The sequence below is a fragment of the Curcuma longa genome, chromosome 1 (genome assembly GCF_044706935.1).
Source record: "Curcuma longa cultivar G26 ecotype Majalengka, Jawa Barat chromosome 1, ITB_CL_G26_1.1, whole genome shotgun sequence".
Classification (NCBI taxonomy): Eukaryota; Viridiplantae; Streptophyta; class Magnoliopsida; order Zingiberales; family Zingiberaceae; genus Curcuma; species Curcuma longa.
The window spans coordinates 14,719,074-14,740,128 of record NC_133861.1 but is presented as its reverse complement, the minus strand read 5'-3'; the positions used below and the strand labels follow the sequence as shown (position 1 = coordinate 14,740,128).

At 34.2% G+C, this 21,055-nt stretch overlaps 1 protein-coding gene across 1 annotated transcript; it reads right to left on the bottom strand.

The window, feature by feature from the left end:
• Positions 1–413: 413 nt before the first annotated feature.
• On the bottom strand, positions 414–20,021 carry LOC141834995 (ubiquitin homeostasis protein lub1). Its single transcript, XM_074722412.1, has 22 exons — positions 19,931–20,021; positions 19,512–19,846; positions 17,976–18,079; positions 16,299–16,367; positions 15,235–15,295; positions 12,733–12,872; positions 12,315–12,504; positions 11,803–11,864; positions 11,390–11,478; positions 10,131–10,203; positions 9,982–10,041; positions 9,436–9,582; positions 9,310–9,348; positions 9,120–9,157; positions 6,383–6,469; positions 5,749–5,911; positions 5,487–5,564; positions 5,206–5,339; positions 3,785–3,861; positions 1,910–1,979; positions 1,664–1,729; positions 414–759 (listed from the first exon to the last, which is right to left on the bottom strand). Exons 1-22 carry the CDS (start codon positions 19,988–19,990, stop codon positions 625–627), a joined length of 2,277 nt encoding a protein of 758 aa, XP_074578513.1. The 5' UTR covers positions 19,991–20,021; the 3' UTR covers positions 414–624.
• Positions 20,022–21,055: the final 1,034 nt, after the last annotated feature.

Genomic DNA, 21,055 nt, shown 5'->3' with positions numbered 1-21,055 from the left:
TTTTTTGTCGGCCCACTGCATATTTAGCATGTTGCATGTTGAGAAGTAAGCTCTTTGCTTAACACGATTGCCCTGGCTCGGAAACGAAGCATTCATCTCCACACTTCAGAATGGCCGAATCGGCCTTTCCAACTGATAACCTGGAATTCTTCTAACAGTATCTTCATATTTATTGGACAGACGTCATATTTAATTAGGTATGACATTATATTTATTTATCTTATCCTCTCCTATTCGACAGACTTGGAAGTTAACGAATTCAGAAAGAATACGAATCAGATTCAATGGGGGCAAAGAAGCATCAGAAATATCCTAAATCGTCATAATTCCATGAATTTTATACGGGCAGAGAATTAACGTTGATGGTGCTGCAGCATCAAAACTGCCACGTTTTCAATAAATGGCACATAACAGGTTTCAAATAACTATAAAATATGTTTAAATCGATATTTTCCATAGTTTGATTCGATAAAGTCGCACCATATTCTTTTTTAAAAAAATAGCCAGTTAATACTAAGCATTACCTCTCCTCCCTTGTGTACAAAATTCCGAATATACAAGTATCTTGTGGACTAAATAATGTAATGCAAGTAAAACACAACAGTATGGCCTAATCAGTCACTGTTACTTCGAGTTAATAACCATCTCGATGTCAGCTCCAACTTCAGCGAGCTTTGATTCCTTCGAATTCTTTGCTTCTTTAGCTATGCTGAGGACATCGAAGTCAATTGCAATTGACTTCACGAGACCATTTAACATCTGATATAGTTAAGGTAAAATTTTGCTTTGCATCTTGCAGAATACCATAAGACAAAAAAAAAGTACAGTACTTCAGTGAACACAAGGCTACTTGCTCCTCCAAAGAGAACAGCAGAAAGTAATATTGGTTAGCTAAATCTGCAACAATAAGATGATATAAGAAGCGTCAATAGAATGGTGATGCGAGGAAAAAAAAGAGTAGCATGTGAGATAATAAGGCCTCTTTTCCTTTTTATTTCATCAAGCCCTTGAATGAGGCATCAAGCCATCAACAGCTTGAACTGACTTCTGAAGACAGTACAAAATGGAGAATGTTACCTTATGTGGCCATAAAAATAGGTAGGTCGACTAGGAGTTTGCTAAGAGTTGGCCATGAATTTAAACAAATTTCAGTGTGACTGAAACTGCCACTAGGTAATTTGGAGTGTCAGACTCACTATGGGCATTAGCAAACAAGTATTCTGAGTTATTTGTGTAAATAAGATTGGTATACTGGTGGATGATTGAGACGTTAGATTGCAAATGAAATGACAAGTAGATTAAAACAAATAGTTGGAAGAGGTTAAGACAGTTGACCATAAGAAGGAAAGAAGATCAGGGGGTTTAGAATCGAAAAGGAACTGGACCAACATTTCATCTTTTCCTTATTGGATTCGATGGAGAAAATTTTTATATTGGATTTGACCAGAAGTTCACAATTAATCAAAGGCTCTTGCAAAGAGACATCTAAAAAGACATGGACGTGACAGAGTCTACTGTGAAAGGGTTTGTTTTGTGTGTAACCTCTACTTATAATCCCATGCTTCCATACTGTAGTCTCGGGCAGTTATTACCTAAAAGCTAATATGGAAAACAAACAATTAAAGCGCCAGAGCACAGATCACATAAATTTCCAAAAGGATACGAGTGTACCAATAGCAACAAGTGCTCTAAATTTTACATCCGCATCTTGATTTTCATCCTCTGCAATCTGCAATGTATCACAAAGATTGACAAACATATCAGAGTCACTTGCATAAGCTATAAGAATCAGCTAAAATAAGTAAATGTTTCTGCATGAGTAGCACTTTAACAGCATATAATCTCATGATGGAAGCTCAACAGAGATGTATCAAGGTTATTTATGAAGTAAATCACAAGTTAGTCGTACTTCAAGAGCAGCAGAGAGAACTTGAGCCTGGCCTTCTTTGTCTTTCGCCTCAACTAAAAGCACAGTATAACTGAACAAAATTTAAGGAGAGCAAAATTAAGAGAGAAAAGGAATATTTTTAAATAACACACAGAAAGTAATTCTTTTTCAATAAACAAGTTTCAGTACCAAAAAGGTAATAAAAAGACATTCAGGATTACTAAGATTTGGATTTAGCTTATAGTAAAGCCAAATAGAATCTATCTACTCAGTGGAACAGTTGAACAAAAAAGGAAATACACAAACAGTAAGAAATATATGAAGACATTTGAGCTAAGGGGTCATAAAGAATCAAACATTTCTCAAAAACTACAATGTTCCTTTTTGAACTAGTGTCTCCACTTTCCAATGACATACAAAACATGATTATAAACTATAAAATTTACTATGGAGAGATATATAATTCCACTATTCACTTTTGTTTTCCATTGTTGAAGTACGAATTCCTATTTTCAATTTTTTTCTTAAAATAGAAGAAATTTTTTCTTATAATCTTATAACTTTTCTGTAATTTGTAAGGATCTCATAGACCATTATCACAGAGTTAGATAGGCACTAGAACTGAGAATTAGACCCTAGACCCACCCCATCATGGTTGCATTCCTTGGTATACAAGTTTAAACCACCTAGGCTTGTGAAAGTGAAAACATATAAATGAGAGCTCTAGGCATTAGTTCCCACTCATCGAGTCATCGTTGTTGATGAACATACACAGAATTCTTATCCTGCAAACATGCAGCCTGCATTTTCCTGACTTAAACATATGGCATCGCTGGTGACAATTGAGTCAACTACTTCCCTCTCCTGAAACCACAGGATTGATTGCAGCAGCTTTGTTGTAGCTGTTCCTAATTATAGGCATCAGAACAAGACAGTATTTTTGTGACCGGTTATTCTCTATTCTTCTTGCTCTGCGTAGGTTTGAATCAACAAAGAGTTCTTCAGATCTGACAACAGTGAGATTTCTTCATAAGATCTGTTTCTTCCTGTTCACAACCCTCCTAGGTATATCCTTTACAGACAAGCCTCTTTATTCACTCATTAGATATTTAGATGAATCAACTTTGTTCTCTTCAGCTTGTCCAAGTGCCGCTAAAGGCTCAAACCCACCAGTTACTATTTTAAGGATCAGCTCTGACAATCTTTGCTAAACCGTCTCCCTGCTCCTTTATGAACAATTGCCAAAAGAATATGACAGTCAAATGTACCACACATGTCATATATGTGTGATGAGTCATTACTCCATGACCAGCAATTCCATGGCCTGTTGATAATCTTAGTCCAATGGAGAAACAGCTAGGGAATTAGATATTGTGCAAACAAAGATAGTTTCGAGCAAATCTATGCAGCATTTAGGTAGTAATTTGTCACAGCAAATTCCATTGTCAAGCAAAGCAATGTATCATGTTTTTAAAAAAAATTGAAGGTTTTCCTTCTTTTCTTTTCAGTTTTTGCTCCATTCGTTCACATATGCACATTGTCAAACTCTTGGAGGTAATATAAGATGAGCATGCATATCTATGCCTATCTTAAACCAGGCTAGCATCTAAGCAACTCCCTACAATTATTTGCCCACATTGGGCATATAGTTGAACTGGAGCTAAAATTTGAGAAAGATTGCATATATAAAATCCCGCCACGCCAAGAATAATATATGATTCATCTAAAGAACACTTTGTAACTCCAACTTCACATCACACCAGTAACAAATGAAAGGAAAGGTCTTTTATAGTCAAAAGCTTTCTCAAACAACCATAACTCCTCTAGTTTTTTCCAAACCACAATGACATACCAAAACTGCATCATTAGATCCGCAAAGTTGAGTCTAAGACTTACTTCAATATCAATGTGGCATAACATAGATGTGCATTCTTGTTGAAGGATGACCGGCAACTTGATATAGCATCTAAAACCTGGGAAAACATAGAATGATAAACTCCATTACAAATAATCACCAATCAGGAAAATAGAATCAAAGCTTTCACCTACAAGATGCATCTCTATTTTTTTCTGAGGGAGACACATGCATTAACTCTATTCAATTTCCTGATTAAAAGGTATTTTATTACGCATAGGCCACCATCTAATTTTGATTTACAGTAATATTTACAAGTGTTCTGAAATTCTATGAACTGCTGAATAAAATAGTCTCCTGGGAAGATAAGCATGTGGCATTATTACTACATCACACAAAATTGAGTCGGCTTCTTATGTTGTCCAACCATGGGGAGATTTAAGTATACCCATTGAGTGCAATTGCATCGACCAGACCCCACAAAATATAAAAAGGGTATAAATACTTTATCAAATAGTGAATCTAAAATTTTTACCCAAAGTAAACAATGAACATAATTTAATTGAATCTATCTTATTTGCCCCCAGTGACATATAAACTTGTTTCCCCCCAAGTACATTATGTCATAATGTATTTTCACTTGCATCCCACAATGAGCAATATTTTTCTTTCATTCATTTAATATTACCTTACATAAAATATTTACTTTTGAATGTCATCTTTAGTTCCATGGAGTGTTAAATTATGAAACAAAACAATATGCATTACAAGATAGTGTAAGTTGCATATGCAAATTTTGCCACGAAACAATTCTATTTTTCTAAAATCTAATGCTATATAAATGTCTTTTATTTAATTTGTTTTTGCTTTATCTAGTTTTAACTTTGTCACTTCAATCACATCGATGTCACTAAGACTTGAGTGGACTAGGATGGTGGTGTCTTCCATGGTTATCCTATTGTCTAAAGCAATTGACAATACATGATTTAATACAGTTTGAATAGAATCTTTTTTTAATTAATTTCAAATAAAATAATCGAAGTTCACGATTCATGACTCAAAGATTCAACTCAAACAATTACGAAAGCAATGACCTACCACAATTTGATAATAATTTTCAAATTACAAGGATCTTAAATGCATATATTGAATAGCTATGGTATTTATATTTATGAAATGATTTTATTTCTAGTGACAGTTTTGAATTTTGTTAAAATTTAATTTTATAATCTTTAATAATGTTTTTTCCCTATCGACCCTAGGGTCCTAGCTTCACCACTGTCCAACTGCCTATGGAGTTACAGACTGCATGTTATGGCATATCTGGTAAACATATGTCCAGCAATAGATTCCATAAATGATCATACATGATACATGTATTCTTACAACCATTTAACCAGTCTAATAGCAATGAATTACCTAACAATATTTGATGAACTAATGCTTAAGTAAACAATTGTACCTGACTACAGTGAGATTGTAACCACTTTGTGAAACATGAATGCTTGAAAAGATTTGTAATTAACCGAATGATGGTTAAAAGATTTGCTGGTTGAGGAGTTGTTGTGATTTTTGCTAATGTTTCCATCAGAACAGCTGTGAGAGCACATAGGCATCCAACATCAAACTTGAAAATTACAAAAACTTAACTGACAAAAATTTGTGATTGCTTGCATAACCAAGCTGAAACAATTAGTATATATGAAGAAGGCAACTGAAAGAAGACTTTTTGATAATACATACCATTCTCACTCTCAATATGTTTATGAAACAAAGTAGCTCCATTAGGATGTAAGACAATCATTCGCAAAATATCTATCCCTGCAAGACAAAACCAAATGATCATTTACACACATGAAAAACTGGATAAAGCTAAAAAAACAAATTATGAAACTAGGTACCTATATGTACACATCACTGAAAGGACAGAGAAATGATAGCTTATAACATCCATTTTAAGTAAATCCAAGAGAAGATTGCACATTAAGAAACAAAAAGAGAATACCCGGAAACAGCATTTGCACTGGCCATGATTTCAATATCTTCAATAGTAGAGTTATGTCGACATCTGCAAAGGAACTGCTACTATACCGTGATGTATCTTTTAGAATTTTCACTATAGCTGCGAGCCTTGACAACTCAAGCTCTGAAAATGACAACGAGTTCTCCTAAAAGAATGAGGAGAAAATAAACAAGTGAGGTATATGAGGATAAAAAAACACAGTAGGGTACAATCATACTAAGAAACTAACAAATAAGTAGAAAAGGATAAAACCCCCTTGCAGATACAAAGAAAAGACATTGAGAAAGTGCAATTCATAATTACTTGAATTGTTTAACAAGAAAGATGAAGGCCTGTACTGCTCTAATTCGTACAAATATTAACGATTAATAAGAACAAACAAGGTGAAAGAGAACACAGTTGTTCCAATAGCAAACATCTATTATGCTAAGATTAACATAATTGTAAAAAATCTAAACTTGTAAAGAGTTTATCAACTACACGGGAGGACAGATCATTGACATCATATAATAGATTAAGAATGCATAGAAGATTAAGATGACCATGGCATGCATAGAATATTTGCACTGGCATTCTTACGGAGCAAACAAAAACTAAAAAGCAGCATAAGTGTTACCCCATCTGTCAAGAATGCTTCATTGAATTCTGAAATTTTCTTTAGAATTCCATCAAACTGCGCCGAATCAAAGAAAAGCATCCCTATCTAGAAAAGAAAAGAAAAATTAGCTTGCATAACAGAAGAACTATCTTGTTGCGCAAGCAAACAACCAAACATGACAATAAATCAGCTAAAATGCTTTCACAACAGTTGTGACACATAAAGTTAGCAATATCCACAAATAAATATTAGCATGGGAGAGACAAACTAGTTCTTTTACTGAGTTTTTTTCCTTTGAGAAAGGGAGAGAGCATCCCCAAGTATAAAAGATCAGATAAGGTGTGTCTACTTGGAGATATTGATAATACACATAGAGTTAATGGTATTTCATAACTAATGGATTGAGCAGCAGCTCGCAGACCACCTGAAAAAGAATATTTATTATTCGATCCATACCCTGACATAAGAAGCCCAATAGGAGCAATACTTGAAATGGCGATCCATAAAAAAACACCTATACTTAGATCGGCTAAAACAAGGCGATACCCAAAAGGGATTACTAAATAACTTACTAGAATCGATATGACTACTATAGACGGTCCAATACTAAACAAACGAAGATCTCCTCTAGACGGGAGAAGATCTTCTTTTAAAAGTAGTTTAGTTCCATCTGCCAAAGCTTGAAGAATTCCCAACGGGCCAGCATATTGAGGCCCAATACGTTGTTGTAGCGCTGCAGATATTTCTCTTTCCAACCACACAATTACTAGTACCCCTATTGTAATTCCCAATATAAGGATTAAAATGGGTACAAAAGTCCATATGAGCCCATGAACCTCTTTTAAGGATTCCGATGTAGAAAAAGAATTGATAGTTTGTACTTCTGTCGTATCAATTATCATTTCAACGATCAACTTCTCCCATAATGATATCTATACTACCTAGTATCGTCATGATATCAGCCAATTTCATTCTTTTAACTAGTTGAGGAAGAATTTGCAAATTTATGAAACCGGGTGGACGAATTTTCCATCTCCAAGGGAAAATACCATCATTGTTCAATTCTAAAGTATGAACGGCCAACTCAAGTCAACTTTTAATATGAATTATGATAATTCATTACGGTACCATCATAATGTTCCTTGACCTCTTAAACAAGATTATGCACATCTTTTCTGATTACCCACTTAGTCATTTGACTTATTGTCTGCTTCCCTTGGCCTCCAGTTTTGCAAGCACAGGCACCCTTTTGATATTACAATTGGTTTGGCCTTACATAGAGTTGCTTAGATATCTCGGCCTACTAATTCCTGATTTGATTTGACTTATTTTTGTTTTGTTGTCTTTACATTTTGTTTCATCTACGATTTTATCCGTATAGGTTTCCTTGTATATAACAAAAATGTTATAAATAAATAAATTTGAGGAATTTCATAACTATCTTGATTATATAAATGTTTAATGTCTTTTATTATATTGTCACGAGTGAGGTACCAAGAATTACACCCCTAGGGCGTGACAAAAATGTTATTGTCTCCTATCAAATAAATTCCTAATTCCCCCTTTGGGGACGACTTGAATCAAATAGGGTCGCAAGTGCGAGTAGAATAAACCTAAAAAAATATTTAATTTAATAAAACTAGTTTAATTGATTTGAATATTGATAGCAATATAGCTTTACATAAAACTCAATGGAAAGATAATGTCAATGTAGTTAATTTCAAATGCAGGAAAGAGGAGGGAGTGGTAGAAGTGGGAGAAACCAGATATCCCTTAGTCTGCAAGCATTGTGCTAATGTATATCATACATAAGATGTCTTTTATAGGCTTAGATGGCAAATTAATTAAACACAACTTTGGTAAGTTAAATTGAAGGTATAATTCAATCTGGCATGTTGAGTTGAAGATGCAGGTCAGTATAACAAGTTGAATCCAAGATGAGTGTTTTCTCAATTTTTTTTGTTCTCTAGTTACTGTAGGATGATCCACCTTACTAAATCAAGAACCACATAGCATGTCGTCCTTTGATGAAATAAGCAACTTAAGTAATTCATCTTGTCAATATCTAAAACATTCATCAAAAATCATAATATCTTTGGCATTTCTTTGATTTAAATCATAATATCTCGGCCATTTGCCTTAAATCAAACATTAACCAAATGGTCACATCAACGGAGATAGGGCGCTTGCTAAAAATAGGCCACCAGAAGTTGGTGTGCTCAAAAGTCATAAGAAAGGATGGTTGTTAGTGTTATGAAGTATGGAGCAGCCTGTATGCACAGTAGTATTATAAGAAAGTTTGAGAATGCTCTCCCAAAGTGCTTATGAGGGACAAGGCAAAATGTGATGCATAATAATTAATGCCAAATCTTTATTTTGCAGTCATTTTTCAATTTAAGTGGAAGGACGCCTTTCAAAAGAGACATTGCCAAAGCAACGATCAAATAATTTCAAACTTAGTAAAATATTAGGCAAATAGTATAAAAGTTAAAAATATAGGTAAAAAGATTACTCGACCATGAACATTTAACTACATTACTCTTATTTAGTTAAATCTTTACTACACCATAAGAATATCAAATAATACAAGTAATATCAGCCATCATCCTGTCAAAAATATTGTGGTTCTCAAGGATTTTAAAAGATAAAGAAACTAGATTCATAAAATTAAAAAAAAAAAAAATCCTAGGTAATGCATTGACAAACAGAAATTTCAATCCAACCATATCCATAGTCAATTAAAACTAGTAGAAACCTTTGGAATATGCTTGAAAAATGGTACTGGTTCAGCCCCTACAGGAATCAAAGCATGAGAGCACACATTAGAAAAAATAATGCGTCATATGAATGATCCATGCAAATATGAAGCTGTTATAAAAAGTTGAAAGTAGCATAATTCGCATAGCTCATTCAAAATACATATGCACAAAGTAAAACAAACGAACCTCGCGTAATAGATGATTGTCCAGGGACATATGCATGAGCTGAAACAGAAAATAATAAATTGAGCTTGAATAGCTAATAGTTATATCGAATATTAGACATAGTAAATGAATAAGGACTTCTCATACAGCCTGTATAAGGATCCTGAAAAGATGAATCAAAAGAAAATTCCTTTTGCCCAGTGTTCTGCAGTATAAACTCCACAATTTGTTGGCGGTAAGAAAGAGGCAGACCTTCTTTCAAAAGCCACTTATCAGCAACTGTATAAGGATTATCTGCAAATGAACAGTACCATAATTATGAGGAAACAAAACAATTGGACAAAAGAAGCTTATATGTACAAGGGAAGCAGAAAAGGTTGCACAGGTGCATCCTAAAGATATGTTAAAACAGTATATGGAATAGATAGCAGCCATAACAAAACATCAAATTCTCCTTTATGCTAAACTCTTACCAATCACATTTCAAATTGAATATTAAATATGTTTCTACAAAAAAAAAAGGGAATGATCTTGTAATATATGAAAAAGGCCACAAGTGCACTATCCAACAATAGTTTAGTAGAAAATATAAAACTGAAACAAAATTAGAAGAAAAAAAAACGAGTCAAGAACTTATATGCTTTTAGTTAAACGAACAACTTTAATCTGTTTTATGACATTGAGAATACTTACCTGTTCGATTATATGGCAACTTACGAGCAGGCTCACCATCCGCAATATCAACATCAAAAACTGAAATCCAGAATTAGAACTCCATTAGAGATAGAAAAATAAATGTTATTTGAACACAAATATCCAAATCATATGACTCTGAAGCATACCATAATCATAATGTATACCATCCAGGACCTGATTACTAGAGCCCTCTCCTGGCCCATCAACTAGTTCACCAATCTAATCATTTAGTAAGAAAAAAGATGAGCTTACCAACATGGCAACAAGTCAAAATGTTGATTAAAATTGTAAAAATAAAGGTGAGATCTTAAGCACATAACAATAGAACCAAACTGTAAGCATTAGAGAGAAATGAACTTAAATATATGATATTAGACTTTGAATCTCACTCTGGTTAATCATACAACAATTTTGCCTCACATATTTATAGTTACTACCGGGGTAGCAAAAGTTGGCATGGCCAACCCAATCCATAATTTTGCAAGTTTGGATTTGAGAAAAACAAGTTCTAAGTTCAGGTCTCAGGTCATATACAGGTCAGTGTCAACCCGTGTATGACCCACAAATAAGTAGATCGGGTCAAGTAAGTTATAAATATATAGTATAATAGCACATATCTATATATATATATACAAATTTGCTATCCTGGGCGAAACAAGCGCCTCCATCCGAGCCGTCCGTCCGTCCGGTCATCGCCCGATCCAGGTCAGTGTCAACCCGTTTATGACCCACAAAACCGCAACTAGAGTGGCCGGAGTATTTGGGTTTGAGAAAAACAAGTTCTAAGTTCAGGTCTCAGGTCATAATCCGGCCGGAATCCGATGCCGGTGTGTGCGCCGTCGAGTTGCGCTTTATGACCGGCCGGCGGTGACCGGAAATAAGTAGATCAGGTGGCGTCGCTCAGAATAGTATATATATATATATATATATATAATAGCACATATATATATTACAATATATAACTGTATGGACTATATTTTAAGTTTTTGTATAATTACAAAATACTTAGTATCTTATTTCTATTTAAAAGTTATTTGAGTTTATTAAATGGGTCGTGTGACTCGTTTAATTATGCATATATTACATGGCTCATTTATAACCTTTCTGGCCCGTTTAGTTAAACAGGTCATAAACGAGACATGTGTGAGTCATAGAATTTTGCCATTTATTAAATAGGTCAAGTTTGGTTGAATTAGACAGGTCGCGGGTCAACGAGACACAATCCAACCTGTTTATGACCTGCTAAACCAAATTGCATCCCTAGGTTACTATTTCCATCAAGCTTTATCATAGGGATTGAATAAGATAACAAAACAAATAGAGAACTAATTTGAAAAAACAATCAAATAAAGATGATTCTTTGTAAAAATAACTGGAAAAGTATAGCTTCTTTCTAAAGGCATACTTTGTCCCATTTAAACTCTTTGGAGTTCCAAGAATAAGCAACACCATTATCACCTTCTCTAATGATCTTCGTCTGTCCCTCCTTGGTACCTATTTACAACAATGGGCATGAAGATAAGGCAAACTTAGGTACCAAAATATGGAAGAGTGAGCATGACCATAAATCAAGAAAACATATAGCATAAAATAATTTTCATGCACCAGTAAGGAATCCCTAAACACCAATAAGCCATTTTGCTGTAGATTGATGACTTACAAATTTTCTCAGAGTTGGACCAATAAATGTAACTTCATCAATAACCAAAGAAACATAAAATGAAAGGTGTAGCACTTATATACTTTGTAATAAAAGCAGAATATAAATCTGCAGATCATTTATGCTCAACAAAAATTGGGAAGTAAAAGATACTAGACCTGGAACTTGCAAGGCCTCCAAACCAGGAAGATCTGCCAAGTTATAGCCACCAACTTTCTTCCTGAGATAGATTTATGAAATTAATTACAAACTTGAATGAATTGTTGAAAACACATATATAACCATAATATAGAGTTACGATTTTTGGCTCATGAGACTATCTTATGAAATAAATGAACAAAATTAATTGCATACAAGTATACAACCATTAGGCCAAAAAATGTCACCTGATTCAATAAGGAAAGTATGTTTATCCTTATACTTGGGTACCCCTATTGATTAGGTGTAACCATTTCTAGACATAGCAATTCGCACACTTTTTATCTACACCTATGATGGATGCTCATAGGCATGTCAAACATAACAATGAGAAATATCAATTGTCTAATATTTAAGGTCCTAAATCAGATTAATGCATCAAACTATTCAGCACAACACAATATAATTTTTAACTTTTCTTGATAACCAACAACTGCTCTTGCTAACTTTGCACAGTGAGTACACAACTTACCTGCTCGTTTTATATTGAGAAAGCTCCAACGCAAACGCTTCAAGTTCCGATGGATCACAGAGGCAATCTCTATCTGATGTCCATATTCTAACAGTTCCATCTGAACATGCAGTAACAATATCTCCATTTTCCAAAAATTTGACATCCCAAACACATCCAGGATGTTCAATGCTTTGTATACATGCCCCATCTGCTTTGTTAAAGATTTCATAATAAGATTCTGATAATCAACTAAGACAGATTTGTTACAACTAGAATGAGAAAAACAAGCATTCAGAATAGCATGTTTCTGTTAGCTAAACCTAAGATTTTGCAAGTTTTTCTACTAACAAGAGAGAGGGAAAAAAATTCAAAATGGGAGCAGTAAAAGGGAATAGTTTTCCATTTAATGTGTGTGTTAATTAGGGGGGAAAATCACCTCTCCATATCTTAAGGAAATGATCTTCACTTCCACTTGCAATAAGTCCAGATGCATGAGCATCTACAGAATATACCAGAGAAGTGTGACCCACCATCTCCATCAGGACTTGACCAGTCAATGCCCATAATTTGATGGTACTGGCACCATTGAAAATTTGTCATGATCAGGACTTGGATAAATATATAGGAATTCCATATGAAGTAAAATGTATGGAAGGAAGCAATTCATTAAAAGGAGAAAAACAAATCCATAGCATAAAACATGTGCATGTCTCCAAATATTGGAGTGACTTGAACAACTAAATGTGTAATAAGGAGGCTGGTGGCAGAAACATGAAGATCTTAAAATCAGATCCAGTGATCAAAATATTAGTGAAATTTATTTAACAAACCATCCTCAAGACCCTTATGATCAATACTAAATGAGCATAAGGGTCCCCTATTAGCATCTCGTTGCAGTTTGCATATCATCTTGAAGTTGGTACATTCAATTTAAACAAAAATCACTTCCAAAGATCTATCTGTTGCTGCCATAGGTCTACTGTGATGTGTCCCAAGAAGCATACATTGTTCATCCATGCAGACTGCAAGTGCCTTCAAAACACTATTATTAATGTAAGGGATGAGGATCTTGAATTCCATGGTGTTTCATCACTGTAAATGCATGATTTCCTAAATTTTCTAATTAGAATAACAATAGAATCAAAGTAAGAATTTCAACCAGTTTTTTTTTTAGAAAAATTGCCCAGGAAAAAAATCAAGTCAGTCAAATCTATATAAGATCATCCACCTACAATTTAATGGTTCTAGATGTACTCAAATGGTAAGTATATGTGTATAAACTAGATATTCATGGAGATAGATCCTCAAGGTGCTGACTAAAATTTGTAGTCAATTAAGTTTTACTAACATCACTGGTACTCATAATCATGGCTTAAAAGGGGCCCATGCAACCACATGCAATATGTAGGCTGCATTAAGCATAAACATTCACCTACATTAGCGAAAATGCATACAAGGTATCTACATATTCTGTATGCAATGTGTGGCTTGCATATGAGGCTGCCCGGCTGCCCGGTAAATCAATTTCTGGTCAACTCAAACAACATCAGTGGGATAAATAAGTGAGAAAAAAAAACTAATTTTTTCCACTTATGTGGCTACCTTAGTCACTTTTTCTCATGCTTGCCTCTTCCACTTCTCAACTCAGGGCTCACTTCTTCTTAGGGATGAAAAATGCTGCTTCTCGGGCATCCTTGCAAGTTGCAACCACTTCTCTCCTGATTGCTTCTTTGATGTAGCACCAGGAACACCGGAAACAAACAACTTTAAAAATTTACAACTTCAAAAATTAACCCTGATTTATCTACTCCATTACTCTTTCTCTCCATGATGTTGTTTCTTTTCTTCTCTCCAGTTGCGGCTTCATCTGGAAGTGGCCAGTTTCCTCAACGGCAGTTAATGCTAGTGAGGTTTCCAAGATTCTTTTCTCTCCACAACATTGCTACTTCTCCTCTCAGTCTCTCCACAGGTATCATCTCTCTCTCTTTCTCTCTAGTCTGTGACTATATCACAATAATTAAGGTGGCGAACTAGTTGTAGATAACTGAGAACAGTGATAGGTAGTAAGATTATGGTTGTTCTCTTATTGTTTGGCTTGATTGTTTAGTAACCAATTCTTTAATTTTTTTTACTAATTTTGTTACTAAATTGTTTGTGTTTAGTTACTGTTAAATAGTATTTCAGTTATAGTATGTCAACTCAATGTCTAGTAATTAGTGTTGTTATGAGGATTTTAATGACTTTTATGATGATTTTTCCAGCTAGAGATGATTAGTTATTGAGATACCTTAAAAACTTGGATTTAATACTATGCAAATTTTTTTTTATGGTATATGTTCTATATGTTGATTTCATATAAATTGTTGTAAATATGTTTTAAGTTATAGAGATTACTTAAGTTAACATTTTTGTCAAAATTATTGATTAGATTTAGACAGGTTGATTAGTACTCTATTATACATATGTCAAGCATTTTTATCAAGGCAACTAATATGGACTACATATCCCCATCATATGCACTTGCATACCCAATGTGGATAATCAAGTGATCAACCACATACACCTTGCATATAATTTTATAAATATTGCTAACAGTCCATTAATTGGAATACAACTTCATAAAACCTTTAGGAAGCACTCATCTCTAGACTCTTGGCAAATGAATAGCAAATAAGCAAGTAATTAAAAGACTGATCCTGAAGCTTCAAGATGGATTTGAATAAGTTAGAACAATAACTGGTAATATACTTGGGAATAAGTATAGAATGCTTATTTTCCTCTTTTATCATATGCAAATAATTATTCTGTTACTTGGCACGACCTTGTAAATCCATAAGCAAAAAAAAAAAAAAAAAAAGGCCAGTAAAACGAAAGTAGCTATGCAACAAGAAATAAGAAATTTAATTGCCCCTTTAAAACTGTGATGAGAATAACTTACCAATCATGAGATGCAGAAAGGAGCCCATATCCGGGCATCACTGCTATTCCACGAACAGTATCTGTGCAAGGCTTAGTACAGTTAGCCTTAACCAATGGAAAAACATTAGCATGGGAATGATACAAGCCCGGCATAGGAAGTTAAACAATAAAATTCATTGTCAAAAGTCAACACTATCAAGAAAAGCAAAAGAAGCCAAATTGAGTGCTTCTGAACAATACATGCAGCCAGAAAAGCTAGATAAATACCCTACAAATGGCTGAGAGAGCATGATTATCAGTTAATTTGACATCTCTACAGACAAGAAACGAAACACCACGAAAAGTTCCATTCAAGTGACCAACTTCTTTTATTCAACAATTCATTATCACCAGGCACTGCTTTCAGTCATATTTAAAGGAACGAAACGCAACGGAAGCAGTAAATCTCTAACATTTAATAAGCCTGATAAGCAACATGATTGCTATATTACAAACTGTAACAGGAATCAAAATTCCAAAATGACACTATTAAATTCAACAAACCTCATAAGTTTGAAGTGCACAGCAACTTATCAGGAAGATTATATAGCTCAAGAATCTAGATAGCTTGTAATGAAATTTTAGAGAACCAAAGGATCTATTAACCTTCAAAGTCCCTCAGAAATATTGTGAGAACAGTGAAGTTGATTATTTGAACAAATTATTTATTTTATCACCATCATCAACTACTTTAATTGATCTTCAAAAATTGCTAACAAGAAGCGCATGAGAATTTAATGTCATAGCTAAAATATTATATACAATCAGCACAGACATCTGGGAAATTGGAAGCAACATCAGGTACATGAATGATCATGAAGAACTTGGACACTGAATTGGATAATCATGGACAATTAGAAGAAATATTAGATGAAACCAAAAAAGGGAATGATCAATGATGAAAAATAAACAATCCAAAGCCATCATGTAAAATGCTGGTTTAGATTTGAAACCACACTACAAAAAGAAAAATCATAGAGCAACTCTTTTGGGCATTATATATTTAGTGAACTTTGGCATAGTGAAAGAATTACTAGAACCAACCGGCATGACCAACGAAAGTTTGTATACATGTCCTTCCTCTCCAGAGCTTAAGTGTCGAATCACTGGAGCCTACATAAGCAATGAAAAGCACTATTTTACTAATGAACATTATGGATATGTACCATATATGCTGACCATAACTCTGATAGCATGATGTGAGAGAGAGAACAGTTTGGATTAATAATAATCCAAGTGATTGATCACTTTTTCACACTGGCATCTTTCAATCATAAGTGCAGTTATTGTTTGATAGAACACAATTGAAACAAAAAATGTGGAGCCTCAAACAGTTGAATGCTGAAACATGATACATAAGAATCTGCATAAAAATCATAACAGAAAAGCACAACAGTTGTTCACAACTTGAATGGTTTAGCTACCAGTGCTAGTGTGACTGCTCTCTTTGTTATCTACTCTATGTATTATTTTGACCTTGTTGAAATAAAACTGACATTGGCCATGTTGTTCCAGATGCTTCACCAGGTAGGAAAGACCTTCCTACTTGCAAAATCCAATAGATAATGGGTTTTGAAGTCACTCCAAATGAATATGATAGAATTGGGGGAGGAGTATAAAGTGAAGTATGTGTCATTCCCAACATTTCTTGTGGGACAAATGAGAACTGAAGGAACATAAAACTGAGAGAGTGAACCTCTAAGAAACCCCAAATGGCCCTGGTCCAACACCCTGGATAATTTGTCGATTCAAGGTTCTCTAATGTCTCTCGGCATTTTGTTGTGCTTTTTCTCAAGCATTTGATCTGATGGCAAGACAGCTAGTGAATTGGCTCCTCAATTTGATTTGTACCTGATCCATATAATTTTCTCTTTCTGAGATCCAAAATGTAGAACTCATTGCATTATCTTGGCACACCAAATCAATCAATTGCAGCACAACAAAGTTTCATTGATACTCTCGGAAAGTGGGGCACAGCCTTTGCCCTTGCCTTTTGGTGCGAATACACTTCAATCATGTTTTTCAGCTTGTGGATAAGGAAGATCACAAACAACAAGTATGACATGAAGTCCAGAAATATGGTTTGGTTGACTGGAAGAGCAGCCAAACGTATAATTTACTATCTAACCATCAGCATCGTCGTCTCATAACCTACAGAAATAGTTGCTCATGTCTAATCTAGACATATATCTTCTTGTCATCGTTGTCACCCAGGTTTATCACAACCTTTTGGATGTTGGATGTTATTTCACAATTAAATCATTTTTATTACATTCAAAATGTAATTATTAAATTGTTTTTCACATTTATTCCCACACCAAGAAGATTTCTATTAATGAGTATACATGCACATCAAATTTTTCATCCACTAGACTCCAACTAGCACAACCTCAGTTTGTTAGTTTGCCTAATTTTATGTACAATATCTTGCAGATTATAAGGAATGATCTACTAAACCAACATATGGCATGCAACCACCAATTAGTGAAGTAATATCCTTTAATCATCGGATGCCATGTTATATTATGATATCATGGATCATAAATATCACCAAACAAATTATCCAAACACCAAGGAGAAAGGAATCTCTTGAGAAACTGAACATTTGATAGCACAGAAGTCTGTGAAATGCTAGAGATTTTAGCTCAAATATGAAGAGTCAGAGTTAAGCTACTAAAATTAAGGAAAGTATCCAATACAAACAATTAGAAACGAAGTTACCAGTAACAAATTCACCAGATGATAGTTTCAGGACTGCTTGAATGGCCACCTTGTGAGCTTCCCAAAACTCAACAGTTTTGCATTGCCTCCACCTACGTATTGTACTGCAATACGTAGCCAATTAAATAATATAAATGCAACTAAAACCAAAAGAATTAGACCTAAAGTAAATTAAATAAACAAAACAAGAATAGAAATGAATCTAATGGCTCAGTCAAAACCCTCAACATACATGAACCCACAACTCAAGCGCTACAGTCAATACCAATCCTTTGCGACACCTGAAATTCCCATGGTTAGCCACTCCTAAATTGGCTCTCCCACAATCTCTTGAACCTTGGCCGAGTCTCTATCGACCACATTTAGATCCTGAGCCCTCCCTCTCTTAACACATAAACGCTACAGGTTCTACATTGCTACAACCCCCCCCCCCCCCCCCCAATTTGAAATCCCTCACTGTATTTTCCATCCCTCAAACTGCCCTGCCCTATCCAAACCTTTGTTCAAGATGCTGTGAAGGTAGATCAAAACTTTTTCTTCTGCCATCAACTACCAAAGTTCCATCATGTCACCCTTGAGCAGTTGCTGCCATCGGGCCATACTGTGTTTCACCTAGGTTTCCCCAGGTGGTGAGTTCTCCTATATGCATCTGATTATATTGTTTATAGTCATAGGCCTGCAGATCGTGTCATTGGGGATGGTTAGCGATGTGTTTATTCTTGTTGTGATTGTTAGCATGTCAAATCTGTGTTGGCACCCTGAATTTGTAGCCGGAGTTGCATCTTCATTATCAAAACCTTTGTGCCATGTGAGTTTTTCTTTTCCTTATTTGCCTGTTGGGTTTTGGATGTACAACCACATTCCCTTAAACCCATTCACAAGGAATTTTCTTTTTCCAACCTCTAAATGCCAACAAAATAACTGCTAGTTAAGCTTTGTTGACTTGTTAATTCAACATAAAGATAGAAATATTGCCGTGGATACTTACCCAATGTTTGGGAGTATAGATGAACAAGAACAAAGAAAGAGAGCAAATGTGGCTCTAAAGAAAATAAAGACCTGGCCATGGAACATCACATCGTAAAATATACTTGCAAGACGGTCACAAGCAAGCGACTCCAATAATTGGGGCATGCATACCATGATTATGATAAAGGTGAAGGTGTGTCATAAGCTAAAGGGAAAAGCAACAACTCCAGTAGAATGCTCAGATCAGTTTTCACTTGGATCTTAAATGATGTTTAGATGCGTAAAAAATATGCAGCTAGAGTTTCAAACGATACATAAATAGCATTTCAGAGCCTCACTGAAGTAATCAATATGAAATTAGTTTTCAGAGTGCCTGATGGAAAAATCAACACTATGTTTAGGATTTTCAAGTGCTGTCATTTTTAAATGACCGCAAAGAAAGCTAGTATTTCCATTTCACATCATTTACAAACCCAAAAAAATGATAGCAAATCTCTGAAGACCGGAGGAGATTAAGGAGCACACGAATAGATATTACAGTTCATAACAAAGATTAGATAACAATACCAATCAAGTGATGACGAGATTATGTCCCCATTGTCATCTATGGCAATACCAGTGACCTGAAACTGATGGCCTACCATCTTCTCCACAATCTCTCCCCTGCCCAAGTCCCAGAGCAATACGAGCGTATCCATGCCGCCTGACACGATCCCGCCCTCGGGGAACCGCTCCCCAGGCGGGATCCAAGCCAGAGGGCCCACGAAACTCGTATGCCCGGCAAGGGTCTTCGACAACAAGTAGCCATGCTTCTTCTCCGGGTCAGGAACCCAGAATCTAACCGTTTTGTCCCTCGAGGAACTTGCGATTCCGGAGTTCCCGCATACGCAAATCCGACGAACCTAAAATCGAAATAAAAAATTGAAAAAAAAAAAAGTCTTGAATTGAAATAAAAGATCGACAGAGGAAATGGAAAGGAGACCTACATCGTCTTCATGAGCACGGAGAGTGCAACTAAGGCGGTAATTACAGCCGTCGATCGTCATCGAGTAACAGCCGGCGAGAATCTTCAGTCTTCGAGAGCCGCCGGAGGGTTTGTTGTTGAAATATAAACTTGGGATTTTATAGTTTTTTGTTAATTCCTGTATCGAAATATTTCTAAACATTTATTTATTCTATACAAAAGAAAAGGTCTTAAGTGACTGACTTTAAAAATTCTTTAGAATTAAAATTTCTATTTTTATTTTCTAAGTTATTATTTAGTTTGCTCTTAAGACAGAAAAGTAGTTATTTAATAAAAATAATGAAAATGCTTTATGTAATCGTAGACTATCAGTTTTAGGTCACTTGTATTGCCATATATGACAATGGGGACGTATTTTTTTAATGTTACTTGATTTGTTTTATGTATAAAAAAGTTTTAAGGGATTTCAAAAAGAAAGTTTGATATTTTAAATTAAAATATTGGGTTTTATTTTCTAAATCATCATTTAAATAAAGATAATAACAATGTTTTAATATTGATAAAATGTTGAAACCCATTTTAAAAAGTATTCTAAAATGATATATATCTTTTTATTAGGAATTAATTTTTTAAGAAATAATAATTATTTCGATAAATAGTTTGGTGAATTTTGTCTTTGCAACTTTAATTAAACAAAATAATCCTATCAAGCAAAAGCACTAAAATGATTAGATTAATATGTAAAATATATTCACATTAAAATATATGTATTCAAAATGATCTTTTAAAAGATAAATTATTAATTAAATTAGGATTTTATATATTCATTAATATGATAAAGTTAGGACTTCATAAAAAATTATATTATTAAAATTAAAGTATTTATTTTTATTTTCTAAGATATCATTTAAATTACTCATCTATAGAAAAATGTGTTTAATAGATTAATAACAATAATGAAAGTGTTTAGATGTTGATAAATTTTTTTAAAAGTTTATTAAAATTTAAAGTTAATATTTTTATTAAAAATATCTAAATAAAAAATTTATTATTTTAAAAAATCATTGTTTTTAAATAATTATTTTCAAAATTAATAAGATGAATTTTGATTTTATAATTTTTAAATGTTATAGTCCGATGTTATAGT